Source organism: Anarhichas minor, unplaced genomic scaffold (genome assembly GCF_050575085.1).
Source record: "Anarhichas minor isolate MPS153535 unplaced genomic scaffold, ASM5057508v1 ptg000011l, whole genome shotgun sequence".
In the NCBI taxonomy this organism is placed as follows: domain Eukaryota; kingdom Metazoa; phylum Chordata; class Actinopteri; order Perciformes; family Anarhichadidae; genus Anarhichas; species Anarhichas minor.
In genome coordinates, this window is record NW_027466457.1 from 8,358,449 (window position 1) to 8,376,790 (window position 18,342).

The 18,342-nt window shown below is 41.8% G+C and overlaps 2 protein-coding genes across 5 annotated transcripts; both read left to right on the forward strand.

Annotated features, from left to right (window-relative positions):
• Positions 1–2,237: 2,237 nt before the first annotated feature.
• On the forward strand, positions 2,238–8,163 carry pgghg (protein-glucosylgalactosylhydroxylysine glucosidase). 2 transcript variants are annotated; one of them, XM_076089207.1, is made up of 14 exons: positions 2,238–2,480; positions 3,021–3,337; positions 3,425–3,635; positions 3,727–4,162; positions 4,262–4,381; positions 5,279–5,464; positions 5,543–5,654; positions 5,852–5,924; positions 6,004–6,140; positions 6,229–6,362; positions 7,097–7,192; positions 7,281–7,378; positions 7,464–7,687; positions 7,846–8,163. In XM_076089207.1, the coding sequence occupies exons 2-14, from the start codon at positions 3,094–3,096 to the stop codon at positions 7,920–7,922; spliced, it is 2,148 nt and encodes a 715-aa protein (XP_075945322.1). In that variant the 5' UTR covers positions 2,238–2,480; positions 3,021–3,093; the 3' UTR covers positions 7,923–8,163. The 2 variants fall into 2 exon arrangements, with proteins under 2 accessions (XP_075945322.1, XP_075945323.1); XM_076089208.1 differs by having other exon boundaries at positions 5,333–5,464.
• Positions 8,164–8,685: 522 nt separating this feature from the next.
• incenp (inner centromere protein) lies at positions 8,686–16,774 on the forward strand. Of its 3 annotated transcripts, none has more exons than XM_076089210.1 (21): positions 8,686–8,860; positions 9,425–9,590; positions 9,721–9,831; positions 9,926–10,530; positions 10,633–10,675; positions 10,877–10,940; positions 11,061–11,175; positions 11,309–11,345; positions 11,431–11,518; positions 11,618–11,758; positions 12,487–12,504; positions 13,450–13,559; positions 13,636–13,756; positions 13,843–13,950; positions 14,272–14,426; positions 14,607–14,721; positions 15,199–15,300; positions 15,417–15,452; positions 15,594–15,656; positions 15,755–15,902; positions 16,217–16,774. In XM_076089210.1, the coding sequence occupies exons 2-21, from the start codon at positions 9,451–9,453 to the stop codon at positions 16,390–16,392; spliced, it is 2,496 nt and encodes an 831-aa protein (XP_075945325.1). In that variant the 5' UTR covers positions 8,686–8,860; positions 9,425–9,450; the 3' UTR covers positions 16,393–16,774. The 3 variants fall into 3 exon arrangements, with proteins under 3 accessions (XP_075945325.1, XP_075945324.1, XP_075945326.1); XM_076089209.1 differs by having other exon boundaries at positions 9,443–9,590; XM_076089211.1 differs by lacking the exon at positions 12,487–12,504 and having other exon boundaries at positions 9,443–9,590.
• Positions 16,775–18,342: the final 1,568 nt, after the last annotated feature.

Below are 18,342 nucleotides of genomic sequence, written 5' to 3' on the forward strand. Positions count from 1 at the left end.
TTCAGAGCAGCACCCTCTTGCTTGTGAGTGGAGGGAGAAGTTACCCACAGCTCAAAGCCTATTATGCTATGGATGGTTTTAAATATTACCATCGATAAAGATATTATTTTCATAGTTTTTCATTGTCAATTTCTCTCTTGCAGTGGAGCATGGTGATGTATATTATGTGTATAAATATTAGTCTTGAATAATACCCCCTTTTGAAGTAAAATTCCATGTAGCTTTTCTTCACATGTTGGTTTTCTAATATATTGAATGGATGTCTGCACCCTATTAAAAACAAAAGTGTGTTTGTAGCAACTTCCTGGTTATTGTGTACACGTGAATGTCATATGCACCTCTACTGCTTTGTTCAGACAGGTTGATTCAATATTACTTTACTCTTTGACCAGGATGTATCCTAAACAGTGTTTCCCTCCACAACACTGAATCCTACTTTGATTCCCGTCGTATTATTAATGTGTTGTGACCGATGGAGTCGTCAGATTCTGCCGCTTCACCCACATTGTATCGTCCCTGCCTACAGTTGTTCTGGTAGCCAGATGTCCTTCATCACTGGGGAGAAGGAAAAAAAAAAGAGGAACAGAACAGCTGCAACACAGTGAGCATAACGGAGGAAACAGGGCAACACAGATGTATTTACAGTATGTTTGGACTGTTCCATTAATCTACTGATGCTCCCAGGTGGACAGTTCATCACTTGCTTTACTGACGTGATAGAAATGCGAGTCATTACATGCTGGATGAGTGCTCAGTAGACGTCTGGGTAAAAAGCTGTGAGTCCCGTTGTGTTTTGAGCTCTTGTCCGTTTGGACTAAAGTGTAGTTAACACCAGTCATCCATCTGTTTGTCTCATCTGAGAGCAGAGAGATGGACCACTGTCCTGCAGGGTAGAAGTACTGACGACAAGCTGCGCTCCTAATAAGGAAGGGCAGGCTGGCCGAGGCTCTCTCTCTGTAAATATCCCTCAGGTCTGAGAAAGACAGAGGAAGGGAGCTGGGGAGGAAGAGGGAAGCGGATGGATTGCAGCCTTATATGGACAAAGCACTTCTTTTCCCAGGGTTTGTGGCTCTGACCCCCGGCATGTTGCCAGATGTTACACAAACAGCTCCTCAGCGCAACCAAGTGGTGAAACTAGTGAAATGCTACAGTTGAGCTCAGAGTGAGGCAGAAAACCGTATATCTTGTTGGATCAAGAGAAATGCTCATATGGTGACATGGTATATGCCAAGCCTTACAAATGCCAGGTCCTACAATTCCCACAATGCATCTAAGTATTTTATTAAACCTTTCTTGTCTGTTCAATGCCCTAATCTTTCAAACTCCACATTCATATTTTGTATTCTTTTCTGTCACAAATGTTGAATCCTGACATGACGGGTTATTCACCCAGAACATCATACAGTTGTCTCACAGGTTCAGCAGTAATGTCCATGATGATAAAACTGACCTTTACGTGTAAAATTGGTAGAGCGCTCAAACTTGCACCTGGGGCCGGTAGTATCCCAGGAATACTGGGTGGTGTTCATCAGAGAGACCCTCAATAGCGGCCTTCTAGCAGGTTTACCAGGGGCCCACATCTCTTAATAGGCTGTACCGTGGCTTTTATCCCATTCAAAATAATAATAATAATCATTTCCTGAACAATTTTTGCCTTTACAGTAGAGAAATGAGGGTAAAGAGAGAAATTACATATGCAAACAGAGGATGTTGCATTTCTTGGTTGGCAAATGATTGTGTAAATTGGTTGAGTGAGATGTAAAATAAAAGAGCTAACAGCAAAAAGGTAAGAAGGGAGTTTAGAGCGACTGGTGAGCAGAGGGGAGATGGCATGATTTAGTTTGGAGAGAGTGACGTGATACTTCTTGGAAGAGATGGGATGGAAATGTAAACACTGTAACAGTGACCTACAAAGTATTTTTACAGTCTCAGCCAAGTGGTCCTGATGCTTTAATTGTGAATATGTACGCACATGTGGCAGTAGTTACAGCCTGTAACAAGACTGACCAACTGTACCTAAAGTGTATATTTATATCGTTAAGACCTTTTTCTTAAAGCTGGGAGTTGACAACATAAATACTTGTGTTCTTGACATTCACTAAAAATCGACCTATGATCCAGTGAAAACTGCACTGCTGGGCTTACACATACTCTGCTTTATCCTCTACATTAAATCCATGCCATGTTTTCCAGCAGACCCATAATCATGTCCAGGTTTTCTCTGCAGCACAGAGGGCTACATGGCCTCCTACGGTTTTAAGTACGACACTACTAACTTGGACCTACTTTATCAACAACATTTGAGTCCTTTGCTTTCAGTAGACATGGACTCCAAAAGGAACTACAACACATGAGCTCTTTTTTTTTGTAGCTTAAATAGTAAAGAACGAGCGCTTTGGAACCTTCTGCAGGTTTTATCTTCAATTAGCTTTTTCAGCATTCCTCTTTGTTGCAGAAACAGATGCTTCTTCCCGTTTAATGTATGTTGAATTATGTATGTTGTATATTATTTATGCAGGCTGTTGAATGCAACACCTTTGGTTAACTTTCAGGAGTGGTTTAGCTTAAGCTCTGAGATTGTATGTTTATTTATTTGCCTTCAATGTAATTACTACTTTAATGCTTAATTACTGAGGAATTTGAGTCTGTTTTTGTTTTGTTGGATGAGTGGCTCCTTTTTAAACTTTCTGTCCACATGATTGCTTCATGATGTCTTAGGATGGCACATGTCTTGTGACTCAAAAGTGTCAAAGTACACATTCCACAAATAGCCTTTACAGGCAGGAACCTGTGAAAAGTGTGTGTTTGGTTCCACAGTAAAAGTTTCCAGCAGTGATCTCGTGCCTCATACCCATGCAAATTGAGATATTTTAGTTTCGTAATATTGCATAAATACAGCACATAAGCATAATAATCTCAATGAGGCAGTGTTTTATTCCCATAGAGAACTGATTTCAAAATATAGATGTTGTCAGACCACGCTAACTTGTATTATGTGAAATAATTATTCACTGTTGAAGAGCTGGGACCCTCTCAACGAACCCTGACTGCATTGGGGAAACCAGATTTCCAACTGAACACCACCTCGTCACCATGTCCTATGATGAAGACCCTTACATCTTCTCCACTGACGCTCTACCCACTGACCGCCGCTTCCTCCCTCCACTAGCCAATGGGCTGCTGGGATGGAGGGTGTACAACAATACCATGCACATGGGGGGTGTGTATAACGGGGAGGGTGGACGTTGTCACCGTGCGGATGTCCCCTGTCCTCTTGCTGTGAAGGTTGAGATAGACGCACCAGCCCAACACACCTACAGCCTGGACACCCACACAGGTAGTCTCTGCAGTGTTTGACCGTCTGATTGCAGGAATCTGTGTTGTGAAGAATTATCACGACTAATTGTCTCGTTTTCTCATCCAGGTATCTTCACCCACAGCCTGAGCTCAGCAAGTGTAACGGTCTCACAGTCTCTGTATTCACACCGATACTACCCTAACCTGATGGTGATGGAGATTCTGATGGTGCGTCAGGTGACCTCAGAGGAGCCAATCGCTGTGAATCTGGTCAGCTCATTCACACCTCAAAGCAAAGACATTGTTTTCGAGTCGTGTCCTGATTACAAAGGGGGAAGGTACGCTTCACAAAAACATCTGTAAAATGCACATTTTGAACTGCAGTATGAATATGATGTCTTACACAGTCTACATCCCACTCTCCCTCAGTCACATCCAAGGAAAGGTGACCACTGCTGAGTTCCCAGGAGGTTCCTGTCCGTCAGTGCACCTTATCTGGACCCCCAAACCCCCCACCCTGACACTGCTTCCAGAACAGAGCCAGGCTCGCTGGGCCTTCATCCTGGTTGTGGCCAACAGTTTAGACACAGCTGAGGCCAATTATGACGAGGGCCTGAATCTGATAGCCTCTGGTAACCTGCGTCCGTCTCACGAGAAGGCCTGGAAAGAACTGTGGCTGCAGAGCAAGGTGGAGGTGGCAGGGTCAGAGGGCCTCTGCAAGGCTCTGATAGGCTGCATGTTTTACCTCCTTAGCGCCTTCCCCTCCATACATGACACCTCCAGCTCTTTTGGTGGAGTCAGTCCAGGCGGACTGTCTAATGGTGGGGATGGTCAGGACTACTGGGGACACATTTTCTGGGACCAGGTAAGGCATGGTGTCAGTTGATGGCTAGCTATGTTATTTGCATGTTGTTGGTTTGGGTTGTATGATGTATCACACAATGATCCCACCTTCCTGTGACAGGACATTTGGATGTATCCTGCCATAGCCCTCTTCTATCCAAAGCTAGCCCGATCTGTGCTGGAGTACCGGGTGGGGACTATAGATGGGGCAAAAGACAATGCCCAAAAGCAGGGCTTCAAGGTATGATCATCAGTGGGATACTCCATCACCATCACAGCTCTTCTACCCTCACTGACTATGAGTGCACAGCTATGCAGTGGGCTAAACACATTCCTAACAAAGTTGAAGAGAAAATTTGGTCTTTGTAGCTTTTCTTTACTGGGAGCAGATGTGAAACTGTGAAAACTTTAGGACAACACATGAGAAACTCAATGATGGTAACAAATCAGAAAAGGATGCGATACAATACACAAAGGTTAGAGCATGTGTGTTGTAACAATGAATTTTGTACAGAAGCAGAACCAGGAAGAGGTTAGCTTAGCTTAGCAGCTTAGTTTAGCGAAAGACTAGCAGGAAGGGGGGAAAGAGCTAACCTGGCAAGATGCAACACGTTAATCAGTAAGCTTTATAGGTATATGCATGCATTTAGTTACCTTTGAACAGAGCCAGACTAGCTTCAGGTCTTTATTCTAGGCTGAACTAATTGACTTCTAGCTCTATTCTTTAAATTACCATACAGACACGAGAGTTGTATCGATCTTCTGATCTAAATCTCGGTAAAAAAAAAGTGCATTTTACCCAAACTATTCCTTTAAGTCCCCATTGGAAATACAACAAAATAATTATGCTTGTAAACATAAAAAATAGAGTCTACATTACATCAACAGTAATTCAACATTTACAGTTAACTTTACCTAGAATGTTGTACTAGCAACACTTTAGCCTCAAGCGTATTTAATAGCTATAACAAATAGAGTATCTGCAGATAAGAGTAAACGAGAGCGTTGTTGTTTGATATTATGTTAGTGTCAGTTAAGCTGCTGAGGGACTGAAACAGACTGGTGGTAACAGTGTTGTATATCATTTAGGGCTGATACTGTTACTCTTTTTCTGCGTGCTCTTGTTCTACATTTTAAGAATAACCATGAAACTGCGACTGAGTCTTCTAAAGAAAAGATGTTATCAATACAGGGACTGAAGTTCCCATGGGAGAGTGCTGTGTCAGGGAGGGAGGTGTGTCCAGAGGACATTTATGGACAACAAGAGATTCACATAAATGGAGATGTCACCCTGGCCTTCCAACACTATCTCTACCTCACTGAGGTATACTCTTTTATCCCCACTCATCATAGTGTCTCACCCGGGCCTGTGTGAGGATATTAACTGAGCTCTTTGTTGCAGGATCTGTCCATGTTCACAGAGGGCCAGGGCAGAGAAGTGATCTACGGTGTGGCAGATTACTGGGTTTCTCGAGCATCATGGAACCCCGAGGACCAGAAGTATCACCTCTTAGGTAAAAGGAACATTATTAGAAGGATTATTATACAGAATACATTCAGCTTTACATGATTTACAGGCAAATGATTCAATAGAAGTTAAATTAAAGACATCTGACCTCTCTCATCTACTACGGAAAAACTCACAAATCACACAAAACGTAACAAAGTAGAACTAAAATAGCATGAAGCATTTCCCTTTTTTCCCGTTCAGGTGTCATGCCACCTGATGAGTATTACTACGATGTCAACAACTCTGTGTACACAAACGCGGTGGCCAAATTCAGGTACTAGTATTTGAATATTTCCCTGCAGTGGATATTAACTGGTGATTACCAATAATACAGAACGTTTCTCATTCATCAGTCTCCAGTTCGCTGTAGATTTGGCTGACCTCCTACAACATCCGGCACCAAAAGAATGGCAGGAAGTGGCCGAACACCTCAAAATACCCTTTGACGAGGAATCCCAGTACCATCCTGAGTTCGATGGCTACGTCAAAGGTTACTTTTTGTTTCTTTTGGACACTGATCTTCATAAGATAATCATGTCCATGACATGATGTGAGAATATAATTTGTACTTCTCACAGGTCATCCAGTGAAACAGGCAGACACGGTGATGTTGGGCTATCCTCTTGGACTGCTGATGTCCCCAGAGATCAGGAGAAATGACCTTGAAGCGTATGAACCAGTAACAGACCCTAATGGTCCGGCCATGACGTGGGTAAGACACAGCATGTTGTATGTGACTGTATCAGAGATTTATTGCCAAAATGCACTTAAAGAAGTGTTCAGATCCTTTACTAAAGTAAGAGAAGCCAAACCACAATGTAAAAAATACACAATTAAAAGTATTGCATTCATAATCTTACTTAAAGCTCAAATCAGTACATATTTGTGAAGGTGGAGCTACAAGAGAGTGAATATTGGATTTATGACTCCAGATGAATGCTAATGTTGCTCTGTAAATGCTGAATGTGAACAAAGGCAACTGTTTGCTAACACGTTAGTCACGTCAACTTCATAAGGTGATGATGTCAGTGTTTATCCAAAGAAACACACGAATGCAGCTTTAAAGTACAAGTATTTACTGCAAAATGTACTCAAAGTACATATACATCAGCATTTTATTGGATTGGATTTGATTATTACCAAATATAACTGCTAGAGGTGGAGTTCTTTTTGTCTACTTTAGACTGTTGGTGTTTTAATCTGTAACAACTATTTTAATAGCTCATCACAGATTTTGTAAAACCAAATTACGCAAATGCAAATGAACTAGTATCAATAGCTGTCATGTAAATTGGTTTGTTTTTTTAGTTGTATTAGTTGCCTGTAGTGCACATAATTATATGTTTTACAGTGTCTCCTTGTATTGAATTTAAAAGCCTGTTGTTGCTGTTACTTCTTTATTAATAAGTGTATGTTTATACCAATGCTTTTGCTTTCCATTGTAAGGGTATGTTTGCAATCGGCTGGCTGGAACTGGGGGAGGCTGACAGAGCTCAACGTTTACTTGAGAAGTGCTACAAAAACATCCAGGGACCGTTCCAGGTGTCCTTCTGACTCACACAGCCACATAATGCTAATAAATGCCTGTTTACTGGATATCCTGTGAATGTGTGATTGTCTCCCTTCACAGGTATGGAGTGAATCATCAGATGGCTCTGGTGCAGTCAACTTTCTCACAGGGATGGGGGGATTCCTGCAAGCCGTACTGTTTGGTTATACTGGCTTTAGGTCAGTTAACAATGAAAAACACCTCAGTATGTACACAGCATGTAGGCAGGGATACAGAGAGTGACATGCTGTGTTTTTCTGCTAGAGTTCAGAAGGAATGCTTGGCCTTTTCCCCACTTCTTCCCAATGGCATTTCTGAGCTCTGCGTCCGTGGTGTGAACTACCTGGGCAGTCAGATGGACTGGCTGCTGAGGAAAGATGAAGTTTGTATCATACTGAGGGAACAGGCCAACAGTGCTGGCAACACTAAGTCCTGTGATCTGCAGGTTGTCCTGAAGGCATCAGGAACTACAATCCCTCTCACGCCAGGTGACACACACACACACAAGCAAAGACATGTCTCGTGATTTTATTTAGTACTGCGTTATCTTAACTTTGCTCCATGATTTCATTCCTCATATTTTTTAAATGGCACTGATGCAGTAACAGATTATCATTGATTTACTAATATACATCTATATTTTCAGGGAAGCCGGTTACTTTTCCTCGAGGGCCCGGGTGTGTTTGTAAACTGGTCTCGGCGTATTCCTGTTGGCCTCTCTGAAACAGTGACCATGACCCTCCTCATCATTTACCAGCAATTAAAAATATGTTGAGCAACTTATTCCATATCTAAGCTGCCGTTAAGTTGTATGTTCCCATTCACTCGAGCATTAGCAATCATGGGCAAAATGTATGAAATGGTTATAGTGTTAGTTTCATGATATGCCATCGGTGTTATAAAACCAATGTTGTATTGTAAATGAGTTATATTCAAATAAAACTACATTTTGTGCAAAGCTTAATTGTCCCTTTTGCTTTCCATCTCTTGAGAATGTTCACCTTGGTGAGCTGGATCTAAAAAAATCCTTTGTTGTTTGACTTCAAATATCATGTTTGATTCTGATATCCTGTGTCTTTGCAGTCCTACAGTGTGCAGGAGAGGGTGTGACAAAGAACAGAAAAAAACACTTATTTTTCTTGCATAAAAACTGTCCCTCAAACTGAAATGATTAAAGAACGGAAGATAAAGCTATCAAACATGTGTTTGAGTATCATTGACGGGGCGGCGTAAATCCTGCCAAATACCGGTTGGTTGATTTAAATCTGATCAACGCTGTAACTCCGCCCTAAACTTTTCCTTGGGTTCGCTCGATTTGTCTTCACATGTTGGCGGTTTCCCCGCCTCGAGCCATTGCTCTCTATTGTTCCGATCCGCAGGGCCCGCCCTTGCGGATAATCGCAAACGACAAATCGAACAACCCCTCTCCAACGTCACTGAGCTACGCCTTGTGATTGGCTGATAAAGTTTGAACAAGTTAAACGGTTTCAGCGGGTCAGTGGCAGAGGACTGCGGTTAGGTTCAGGTTGTTTAGAGTTTACACATAAGAACTCTGTTATTTTAGCACATTTACCTCCACCTCAGTATGCGATCGATTTAGCTGTTAAAACAAGCGGAGCAACGAACATCGGATTCCCCTTTCAGAGACTCGAACATCGAAGGTAACGCCATTTATTTTGACGTCCAAGACTAGTGTTAGCTAAATTAACGTTAGCTGACTAACATCGTAGCACGAGCCGTTTAAAACATTGCAAAGCAGTTATGAAATATAACATTGTTACCAACTAAGTTTAGATAACGTAACTCTTCCAGTACGTTAGCGGTTACCACAGTAAAAAAAAGTTAGGTTAGCACGTTTTGGTGTTGCATATTCGTTGTTCGTGTTTCATGTTAGCTAAGCTAACGGTTGTGTTGGGCTAATTTGACCACGCAGCTAATTTTAATAACATTAAAACAGTAAGCGTTGTTTTTTTTTGTGGACCACATTGTTGTTGAATAGCTACTTTCTGCAACCCAACTCGACCGCGAGAATAGAAGACACTGCGCATGTGCACCATTTAGCTGCTTTTACAAAGACTAGTGAAAATGGATCTGGTATGGTTATGCTAAAAGGAAAATAAAGACTGTTAAAACATGAACAGCTAGTTGGGTCTTTATGGCGACGCTTCAATTAATCATTGTTTACTTCCATCTCAAGTCTGATCCAGCTTCTCCTGGTTTAACAGTGCAATCTTTCCCTCAAGCCGTCAACATGAACTCCGTCCGGTCATCTGTACGGTCCCTCAAGCAACACTTTGATGGCAAAGTAAAAGAGTTCACCGATGAGATCGAGACTGTCCACATGTTGTGGCTTGTGGAGATCCAACAAGAGGCCAACCGCATGTTTTCAGGGTAGGTTTGAAGGAATATAAAACATTTGAGCTCTGTTATTTGTTTTCACAAGATTCCATCTTTAGAAATCTGTTCTTCTCTAAAATTATCTTTACGGTTTTACAAGTGAAGCTGTTTCTTTTTATTTCAGAGATTTCATTGCTGAGCCAGAATTGATGCCAAAAACACCATCACAGAAAAAGCATAGTCGCAGGAAGCGTGTGTCCATGGGGCATCAAGAAGAACATCAAGCCAGACGAAGGTTTGTTGCTTTCATTCGTTTTATTAAAGTAAAAGTTTCACATTTTAATTGTGACGGGGTTTTAAAGTGTGCCTCTCTGACTCTTCCTGTCCAGGTTTTCAAAGGGAAGGCGTAGTAACCTCCGTGGCTCCTCTGTCAAATCACTGAACTTCATCGCTGAGGAAGAGACCTTTCCCAACGCGTCCACCTCTGACGTCGACACCACCGCACGGCCCAAACGCACCACCCGCAAAAACAAACAAACGGTGTCTGAGGCGGCAGAGGATGCGAGCCAGTCATGTGGAAGTCTGAAGACCGAGGAGGAGCAGAACAAGAAGCCAGAGCAGGTAGAGGAGGAAGAGATGGCCAAAGATAACAAGGTGAACGATGCAGAAGACGAGCCGGACCCCGCCCCGTCCCCACCCACGATACCCTCGCCCGAGATCGCCGTCAGCATCTCTTCCTCGGACCGATTGTCTGCCGAGTGTGCTAACAATCCGCTGCCTTCTCCCGGCCGTACAGCTGCTAAAATTGCAATCGCTGGCGCAGCGCGAAGCTCGCGGAGAAGCTCCATGCGATGCTCCCTCAAGCTGCGTCACTCGCTGGCCGGTCTGCGGCACAGTATGACTCAGGAGTCTGTGCGCCGCGCCTCGCGCCGCTCCATGCTTAAGAGGAAGGGGGCTCGCATGGGCAACTCCACATGTAGCAGCAATGTTGATGGTGAGAAATTACCCGTATTTGGTTTATTATAACATAAAATACCAACCATTAGACATCACACTCTGATTGTTGTTAATCTGGATATTATGTTTGTGGTTGTAGATGACTCTTGTGTGGACTCTGCAGAGGAAGAGGACAGAGCAGCGTGAGTAATGACTGACATTTGTCTGTGTGTAGGTGATTATATTGTCTTAATGGTAAAAGAAATCATGTGTTTGAATCTATAATTTAAACTATTGGTAACGGTGACTGGTTAATTACTCAGTCACACGTGACTGTACATGCATTTAATGTTCTTTATGTTTTGAAATGTTTCTTAAACCGTTAAATGTCTTCACTGCTGTAGCATGTTAGATGCTGTAAGTGCAGAGGATAATGCTGCAGCTGAAGAATGGAAGGAAACACCTGAGGTATGAATACATGTCTTTGTCTATTTAAGTGTGAAACGCATTTAATTTGTATTTTGGTTGTTCTTCAACTAATGTCTTTGTTTTGCTTTTTTTTTTTTTTTTTTTTTTAAACAAATGTAGATCCAGATTAACCAGAGCTTCCGTCCATCTGTTGGACGCATCACTCGCTCTGTGGCTGCAAACTCTGCCACACTGGCCCCCCCGTCAACAGTCAACACTCCCAACAAGAGAACAGGTATGGAAACTGAGCATTTCATATATATATATTTATGATTAATTCGATTTTATTTGATTGTTGTTGAACATAAACTTGAATTGATATGTAATGGTACTTGTGTGTGATAAATGCATGTTTGTTTGTGTTTCAGTTATTGAGAAGCAGCTGACTTCCCAGTCAGGTCGCATGTGAGTGCTGTGTGTGTGTGTGTTCCACTTAATAACTGCACTGGTCAACCTGTTGTTAAATCAATTCTTGTGTCTGTGTGTGAAGGTCACGCCAGAGTACCAAACGCAAAGCACCAGATACTGTAGAGGGAAGTCCCACAAAGAGGCCCTCTCCTCCCAAGAAAAATCAAAGTGTAAGATGGAAGAAAAAACTGTTTTGCTAAGTGTTCAAATAATAAGTGGATCAAATAGTAATCTGTTGGAACTTGTTCTCTTTTCTTATGAACACATAGACAATAAGACCCAACATGAGGTCTTTTCTCCACACTGTGCAGAAGAATCAGATGCTGATGATGACTCCAAATTCCCTCGGCCGGACTGCTGTCATGAAGTCCTTCATTAAACACACCACTCCTCTGAGGATTGACCCCAGGGTAAGCTGTACACCTCAACTCTGTCATACACTGGTAGCAGGCTGGGCTGGACAAAACGCAGTATAGTTCAGTGAAGAAAGCATCAGATTTTGATCTGCTTTATTATCACCGATACGATCCATTAAAACTAGAGCCGACACCGTCTCGTTGTTTGGCTGATATGATCTTGTCCAACCAAATTCTCATTGGTCGAACAATCACTGGTTTTACTTTAAAGGCGCAGGATACAGGAGTGGGGGCATTTTGACTGCCTCTCAATGACTCTCAGGACTGCGATGCCTGAGCTCGTAGCTAACAGTGTTTACCAGAGGGGCAACCGGAGGGTGGGTGCTCTGCGTTATGGGGGTATCAATATTTCTAATAGCTTTTTTAACATGCAGATCCCAGTCGATTGGTTGAGGTGTAAGTAGAATTTCAGTCGATTAAGATTATCTTTGACTGCGGTCGTAATTAAAATGTGTCTGGATTTGCGGCGATACCGAACATCTCTTACTGTAAACACATTAGCTGAACACGCGTGTTGTATTGCAGTGAATTGAAAACAGATTGTTTTATACGTGCATAACTCTCCATGGGAACTGAATTACAATCTCAGTTGTGTACGTCCCCTAAAGCCCGAATCTTGTTGGACACATAAACTAGGAAAACATGTTACAAATTGAATTGCAATTGTTTTGAAATACTGTGGCTGACATCCTCTTTTGTTTGGATGTGTTTTCTCTCCTCAGTTGAGCGTTGGTATAGTGGTAAGTGTAGTGTGGAAGTACTGAATGTTTGTGGGCATTCTGTGGTGTCTAACATCCCATCGTGGACCTTGATTGAATGTCTCCTCATGTAACACGCACCTTAGATGAGCCGCTTTCAACAACCCAAACAGCACGTGTTAGTTAGTCGATGGTGTCTCTGATCCCTCAGGTCGACAATGCTCATTCTTTGAAATCTTTTGAACCAACAATCCTATAAAACGGCTTTGGTATCTTCACCGTTTGACTTTGTAAAATTTAATTTAATCCGAAGTAAAAATCCATCTGAACCAGAAGCTGTGGCACCATTTGGGTTGTTCTTAAAACTCGTGTCAGCGGATTGTGATTTATTGGGTGAGAAGATCACACCGGAATTAATGTCTTTGTCCACTTTTTGGGGTTTGGGTCTTGTTGTACAAATGATTTGTTCTCGTGATCACATGACATTCAGCTACACTTGTAGAGTGTCTGACTCAGTTTATTTGACACAAAGCAGAGAAACAATTTAAATAAATAAATAGAAACCGTGGATATGATGGTAGCCAACTATTGCTTAGTGATGTAGCTTATTTAGAAATGGACAAGATCTGTCTTCTTGCATATCACTCATCCGTTTACAGCCGTCTTTAAAGATCGCTTCTTATTTTAACGGTAACTTCCAGCGAGGTCTTTCTCTACGCTTGCTCTGTTGAATTGTCCTCGCAGAGACTAATGATCACAGGACAGTCCAGCAGTGTGACCACAAACTTCTTTAAGTAGGTGGAAATAAATCACAAAGTCTGTCGAGGTGGATTTTTGCTTCACTGGTATGGTGATCTTTTTTCACATGCATGACCTCCACCTGCTCCTTGTATTCCTTTGACATTTGCTGCCTATTAACAATGTGTTGGAGTTGGTTGGTTTCTGACGACACACATTTCCTTAAACCTTTGTTTTCTCTTTTCTCAGACGAAGGAGCGTTACAAACTGGAAGCACTTAAGAAGAAGCAGGAGCTAGAGGAAGAAAGGATGAAGAAAATGGACGAGGAGAAGAAAAGGAAACAGGACGATCTCAAAAGGTTAACTCTCCGCATCTTTACTCCCTCTGACTGAACGGTAGTTTGTTCTTGTTCTTATTTAATTTTTGACTTCCAGGAAGAGAGATGAGAGGCTGAGAAGAGTGTTTGAGGCCAAAGTAAAAGAAGAGCAGCGAGAGGTGGAGAAGAAAAAGAAGATTGAGCAAAAGATGGCTCAGATTGATGAGAAGAACGATAAGGTATACAGCAACTTCACTCTATTTGTTCATCTCCAAAAAAGATTGAACCCTATATCTAACATTTGGTGTTGTGCCTCTTGGTGCAGCGTGTGGCAGAAGACAAGGCCAAAAAGAAGGTGGCCATTAAACGTCAAGACGACCTGGAGCAGAAGAGGAAGTTGGAGGAAGACGCTAAAAGGAAGATTCAGCAAGCGGTGAGACGGCACCGTCTAGTCATTTGTGTTGGGCTTAGTTTGGTGCTGTATCTCAAGTCTGCAACTGCAAAGAATTTATCTGAGAATTACAGACTACATGGAGCATAGCAGGCTGTCTCATTGTGACCATTTAGGTGTATTTTTCGAGACATTGCAACAAAATTTTCAGTTTGTGTCCAAAGTACAAATTTTCATCTTGTCATGTAGCGAGAAGTTTTTTTTAATTTTTTTTTATTTTTTAGAGTAACTTAATCTTCTTTGACGTCACGTTTTGCAATCAGCCTTTTTTAAAATGTTGTACATGTTTTGTTTTAATTTCAGGAGGAAGAGAAGCGGCAGCAGGAGTTACTGGCTACTAAGAAGGCCGAGGAGGAGGAACAGCGAGCTCGTAAGCTGGCTGAAGCTCGCCGAGCGCTGGAGCAGAAGAGAGAGCAAGAGAGGGAGGTGGAGAGAGAGCGCCTAGCTGCTGCTGAAAGGTTATTGGTGGCCTTTAATACTCCTATCAATAGTACCATACCAGCTGCTTTATACACAAAGTAATCTGATTAGCTTTTCAACACGGTGAAGGCTGCATTAAACTGAAAGCTGCATTGGTGAAAACATAAGTTTGTATTTACTCCGGAGTTTGTTTTCCTGACTTAATGTCTGTATTTCAGGGAGCGAGTGGAAAAAGCAAAAGCTCTTGCTCTGCAGCAGGAAGTGGAGAGAGCAGCGAGAGAGAAAGAGAGGCGAGAACTGGAGGAGAAAAGAAAGGCACTTGACAAAAGACTGGTGAGAAATTGAATGCGTCCAAACGGTGTTTGATTTAGTAGCCCAAAAAAAAAATTGGTTTTGAACAAACGCATTGACTTCTGAGAACTGTCCAATAAAACAGATCTTCTACTGACGGCCAAAGGGCAACAGAACCTGATGGTAGAGAGGAGCTTTAAAAGCAAGAAAGTGTAGAAATGTATATGTCTCTGGACAGGGTAACGTCAGATCTGGACAGATCCCTCAATACCTTAATTTACCTCTTATCTAAATGTTAAGCCCATCTCCACAGTGCTGTGTCAGCATTAAAGAAGGGCACAGAATGCAGTAGTGGTGCCCTTTCATAATAGCTAGCGGATGTTAAGGAAACTGTCAGCTGAAACTGCAGGCCAATTGTCAAAATACATCTAACTCCTGGAAACCCCATAATGAAATTAAAAACTGTTTGGAATTAACCGAATGTTTTGGCTGTTAATAGAAAGCTTTCTGTTCCACTAGGAGGAGCAGCGGAGATTAGCTGCAGAAGAGAAAGCTGCCAAAGAGCGAGAAGCTGCTGCTAAAGAGCGAGAAGCTGCTGCTAAAAAGGCCGCTTCTGCAAAGGTAAACCAGCTGGGGGACATTTACTTTACTTTAGGTACACCTGCAAACGTTGACACAAAGACTTCGATTCTATCCCCAGTGGAGTCAAATGTACCTCTTGATTGTCTCCTCTGTAGGCGGCTTCTTGCCTGAATGTGACTGTGGATATCGAGGTAAGAATCTAAACTGGCCACATCTGGGAGTTGATCCCACTCATTGAATAACTGCTTCATGGCGCTTAATATTCAAAAATCAACAAGAAACCTGTAGGCAACAGTGAAGGGCATATTTACCACTTTTCCTAATTCTTGCAGCGCTCTGTAATGGGCACGCCTGTAGGAAAAGGTGCTGACCTCAATAGGACTCTGGATGTTGTGGTAAGTTTAAACAATGCATTCTTGGCAGATGTTTTGAATCGGTTCCTGTCTTTGAACATTATGGAAACGGTTTTAAACGTGTGTTTTATCCTCTGCAGCGATCGCCGCAATCGTACTCCATCACTCCAAAGGGCGGCAACAAACCGTTGCCCAAATGTGGGGACGATTACGGGATGGACCAAAACAGTGACGACTCCACTGATGACGAGTCTGCCCCAAGGAAGCCCATTCCATCCTGGGCCGAGGGTGGGCATGATTTAATACAACTGATTTATTATGATGATCAGACTATTTACCTCACCTTCTGTAGCGTTGTTTATAATCCAGTTTAGCAATATTTTTTGTAATGCACGAAGCTGAAATTGACTGTCCAAGTCCTCAATTGTACTATCATAGTTTAGCACTCATAGCTAGGCCTGCTGAGGTCAGTCAATTGTAATATTGTGACTTATTCCAAATTGAGTTAATTCCACTAATACTTTTTACCAGACCTATTTTGGGTTTGCACAATGTGATGTCGTCTTAAATCACAACATTGTCTTTAATTTGTTCCCCTCCAGGTCCCAATCTGCAGCAGATCATGATGAAGCAGTACTTCAACCCTCCTGATATAGACACTTTCTTTGGAACAATTGAGCCACCAAAACTGGAAAATATCTTTTACAAGAGCAAGCCTCGTTATTTCAAGCGGACCAGCTCGGCTGTGTGGCACTCTCCTCCCAGTGGAGGCAAGTGATGTCTGTACACTGATGCAGATACACATATTATATTGCTGTATAAAGTTTAATCTTTGTTTTAATGTCTGTTTTTAAATAAAGTAAACATTTTCTGGATGTTTTAAGATATTTTTTGTTTTTTAGCTGTCAATGTTTTAGGAAATATTCTTTCTAGTATGTGAAATGTATGTCGTGGAGTTGGTGCTTCATGCGTGGGTTTGGACTTGAGCATGGGGATGTTTTATAACTCGGTGGGATGTAAACGTTTGGAAGTTTTTACCACATGATCTGCAAGAACTTTCATTTGTATAATGCGTGTAGCTACCGGCTGTAAATTATAATAAAATGTTTCTTTGGGATTTATTCCGGTACATTAAAATGGTTGAACAAAAAAAAAAAAAATCTTGTGTAGGTTTTTAGATTTGATCATTTGTGATGTCTAATAAAAGCTTATGCAGCTCAACATTTTAGTCGCTGTAAAGGCCGGTGCACACTTACACATTATTTGAACTGATTGGACCGCTTGGGTCAGTGGACTCCTGCATTCACTAAGACAACAACTAATTTGTCCCGTCCACCAGGTGCTAAAGTTGACAGTCCTGAGAAGAGGTTAAATGAGATCACCTGTGTGCATGTAGCAAGTAGTTTATTTCAACTGGTTGATGTGTAGACTTGTTTGAGCTGTGTCAACACACTGACAGTGAGGCAGCATGCATTACCCCTGATCACTGGAACATGTGTTTTTGCTACTAAGGCACGTCAAACTATCTGCTTTAAAATGAGCTTACCTAGCAGCCCATGACATAATGGTATGTTTTATTTCACCTAAATAGATTTCTTGTAAAAAAACAAAACAACTCCTTTATTGATGATTTATCAGGACTTCTCTGAAAACGGAATTGCTTTTTCAAATCCACGACAACTGGATCTAATCTAAGGAAGATCTGCTGCTTTGATCAAAAGCTCCAGAACAGCGACTAAATCGACTTTGTGGTATAGTTTTATGTCAACTGTATCCTAAAAGGAAACTGACTTGTCGCATGTCATAAAGTATACATTAGTGTTCGGTTTAATTCCATGTAAGACATTGCTCAATTTAAATCAAAGATGCTCTTTAATATACCTTTTCTAAACTGTCTGTTTTAATAGCTGCCACATCAGACGTTTATTATGTGATAGTAGCATACGCTGTGTAAATTTATATTTGTGTGATTCTTAAGTCTTAACTTTAATTGTGTAACCGTCCCGCCTTTTAACCGCTAACATACTGGTCATCGGAGGGAATGTCCTCAACAAACCGGGTATGTTAACGTAAGAGGTCGATGTGCACAGACTCGCAGCTTAGTCACGTGCCTCGTTGCAAACCTAAGATGAATTGATGGAGATCTACTGGCTAACGGTGTCAACTCTCTAAAGTGTGAAATTTGCCTTTTTGTTTTGGTGGCCATTCAGTGGTTCATGATGCGAAACAAGTCTCTTATTTTAGTTCGCAAATCCGACAAAACTTCCACCAGGACTGCGAGTCTGCCATTAATTAACAGGCGGATAAACCTGGAGCTCTATGCCTCTTGTGTATCTCTCAATGGTAAGAAAGACTTTCATTCCCAGCAATGCAAGGCGCCTCCTTTTTTGGCCCATTGCTCACTGCTCAGTGCTTTTTGTGTCCCTTTAAACTCAGATTACTAAAACATAAAATGTCTTTATTCTTGATTTACAGGCATTCTATTTCGATAGGGACGATGAATCCCTCCCACATTTTGTAAAGTTCTTCCATACACAGTCCAAGTCCTCTGCTATTGAATTTCACATTTTTCAAATACGATCCACATTTAGCTTATGCATAACTATATTGTTCCAGCAGAAATGCGTTATTGAGGATATCTTGGAGCAAAAGAGAATCTTAAAAATGTAAACAGTTTTTTAGGGTGAAAAGGTCGGTTCTCTATTTGTTATGTGTACATAGTTTCTTT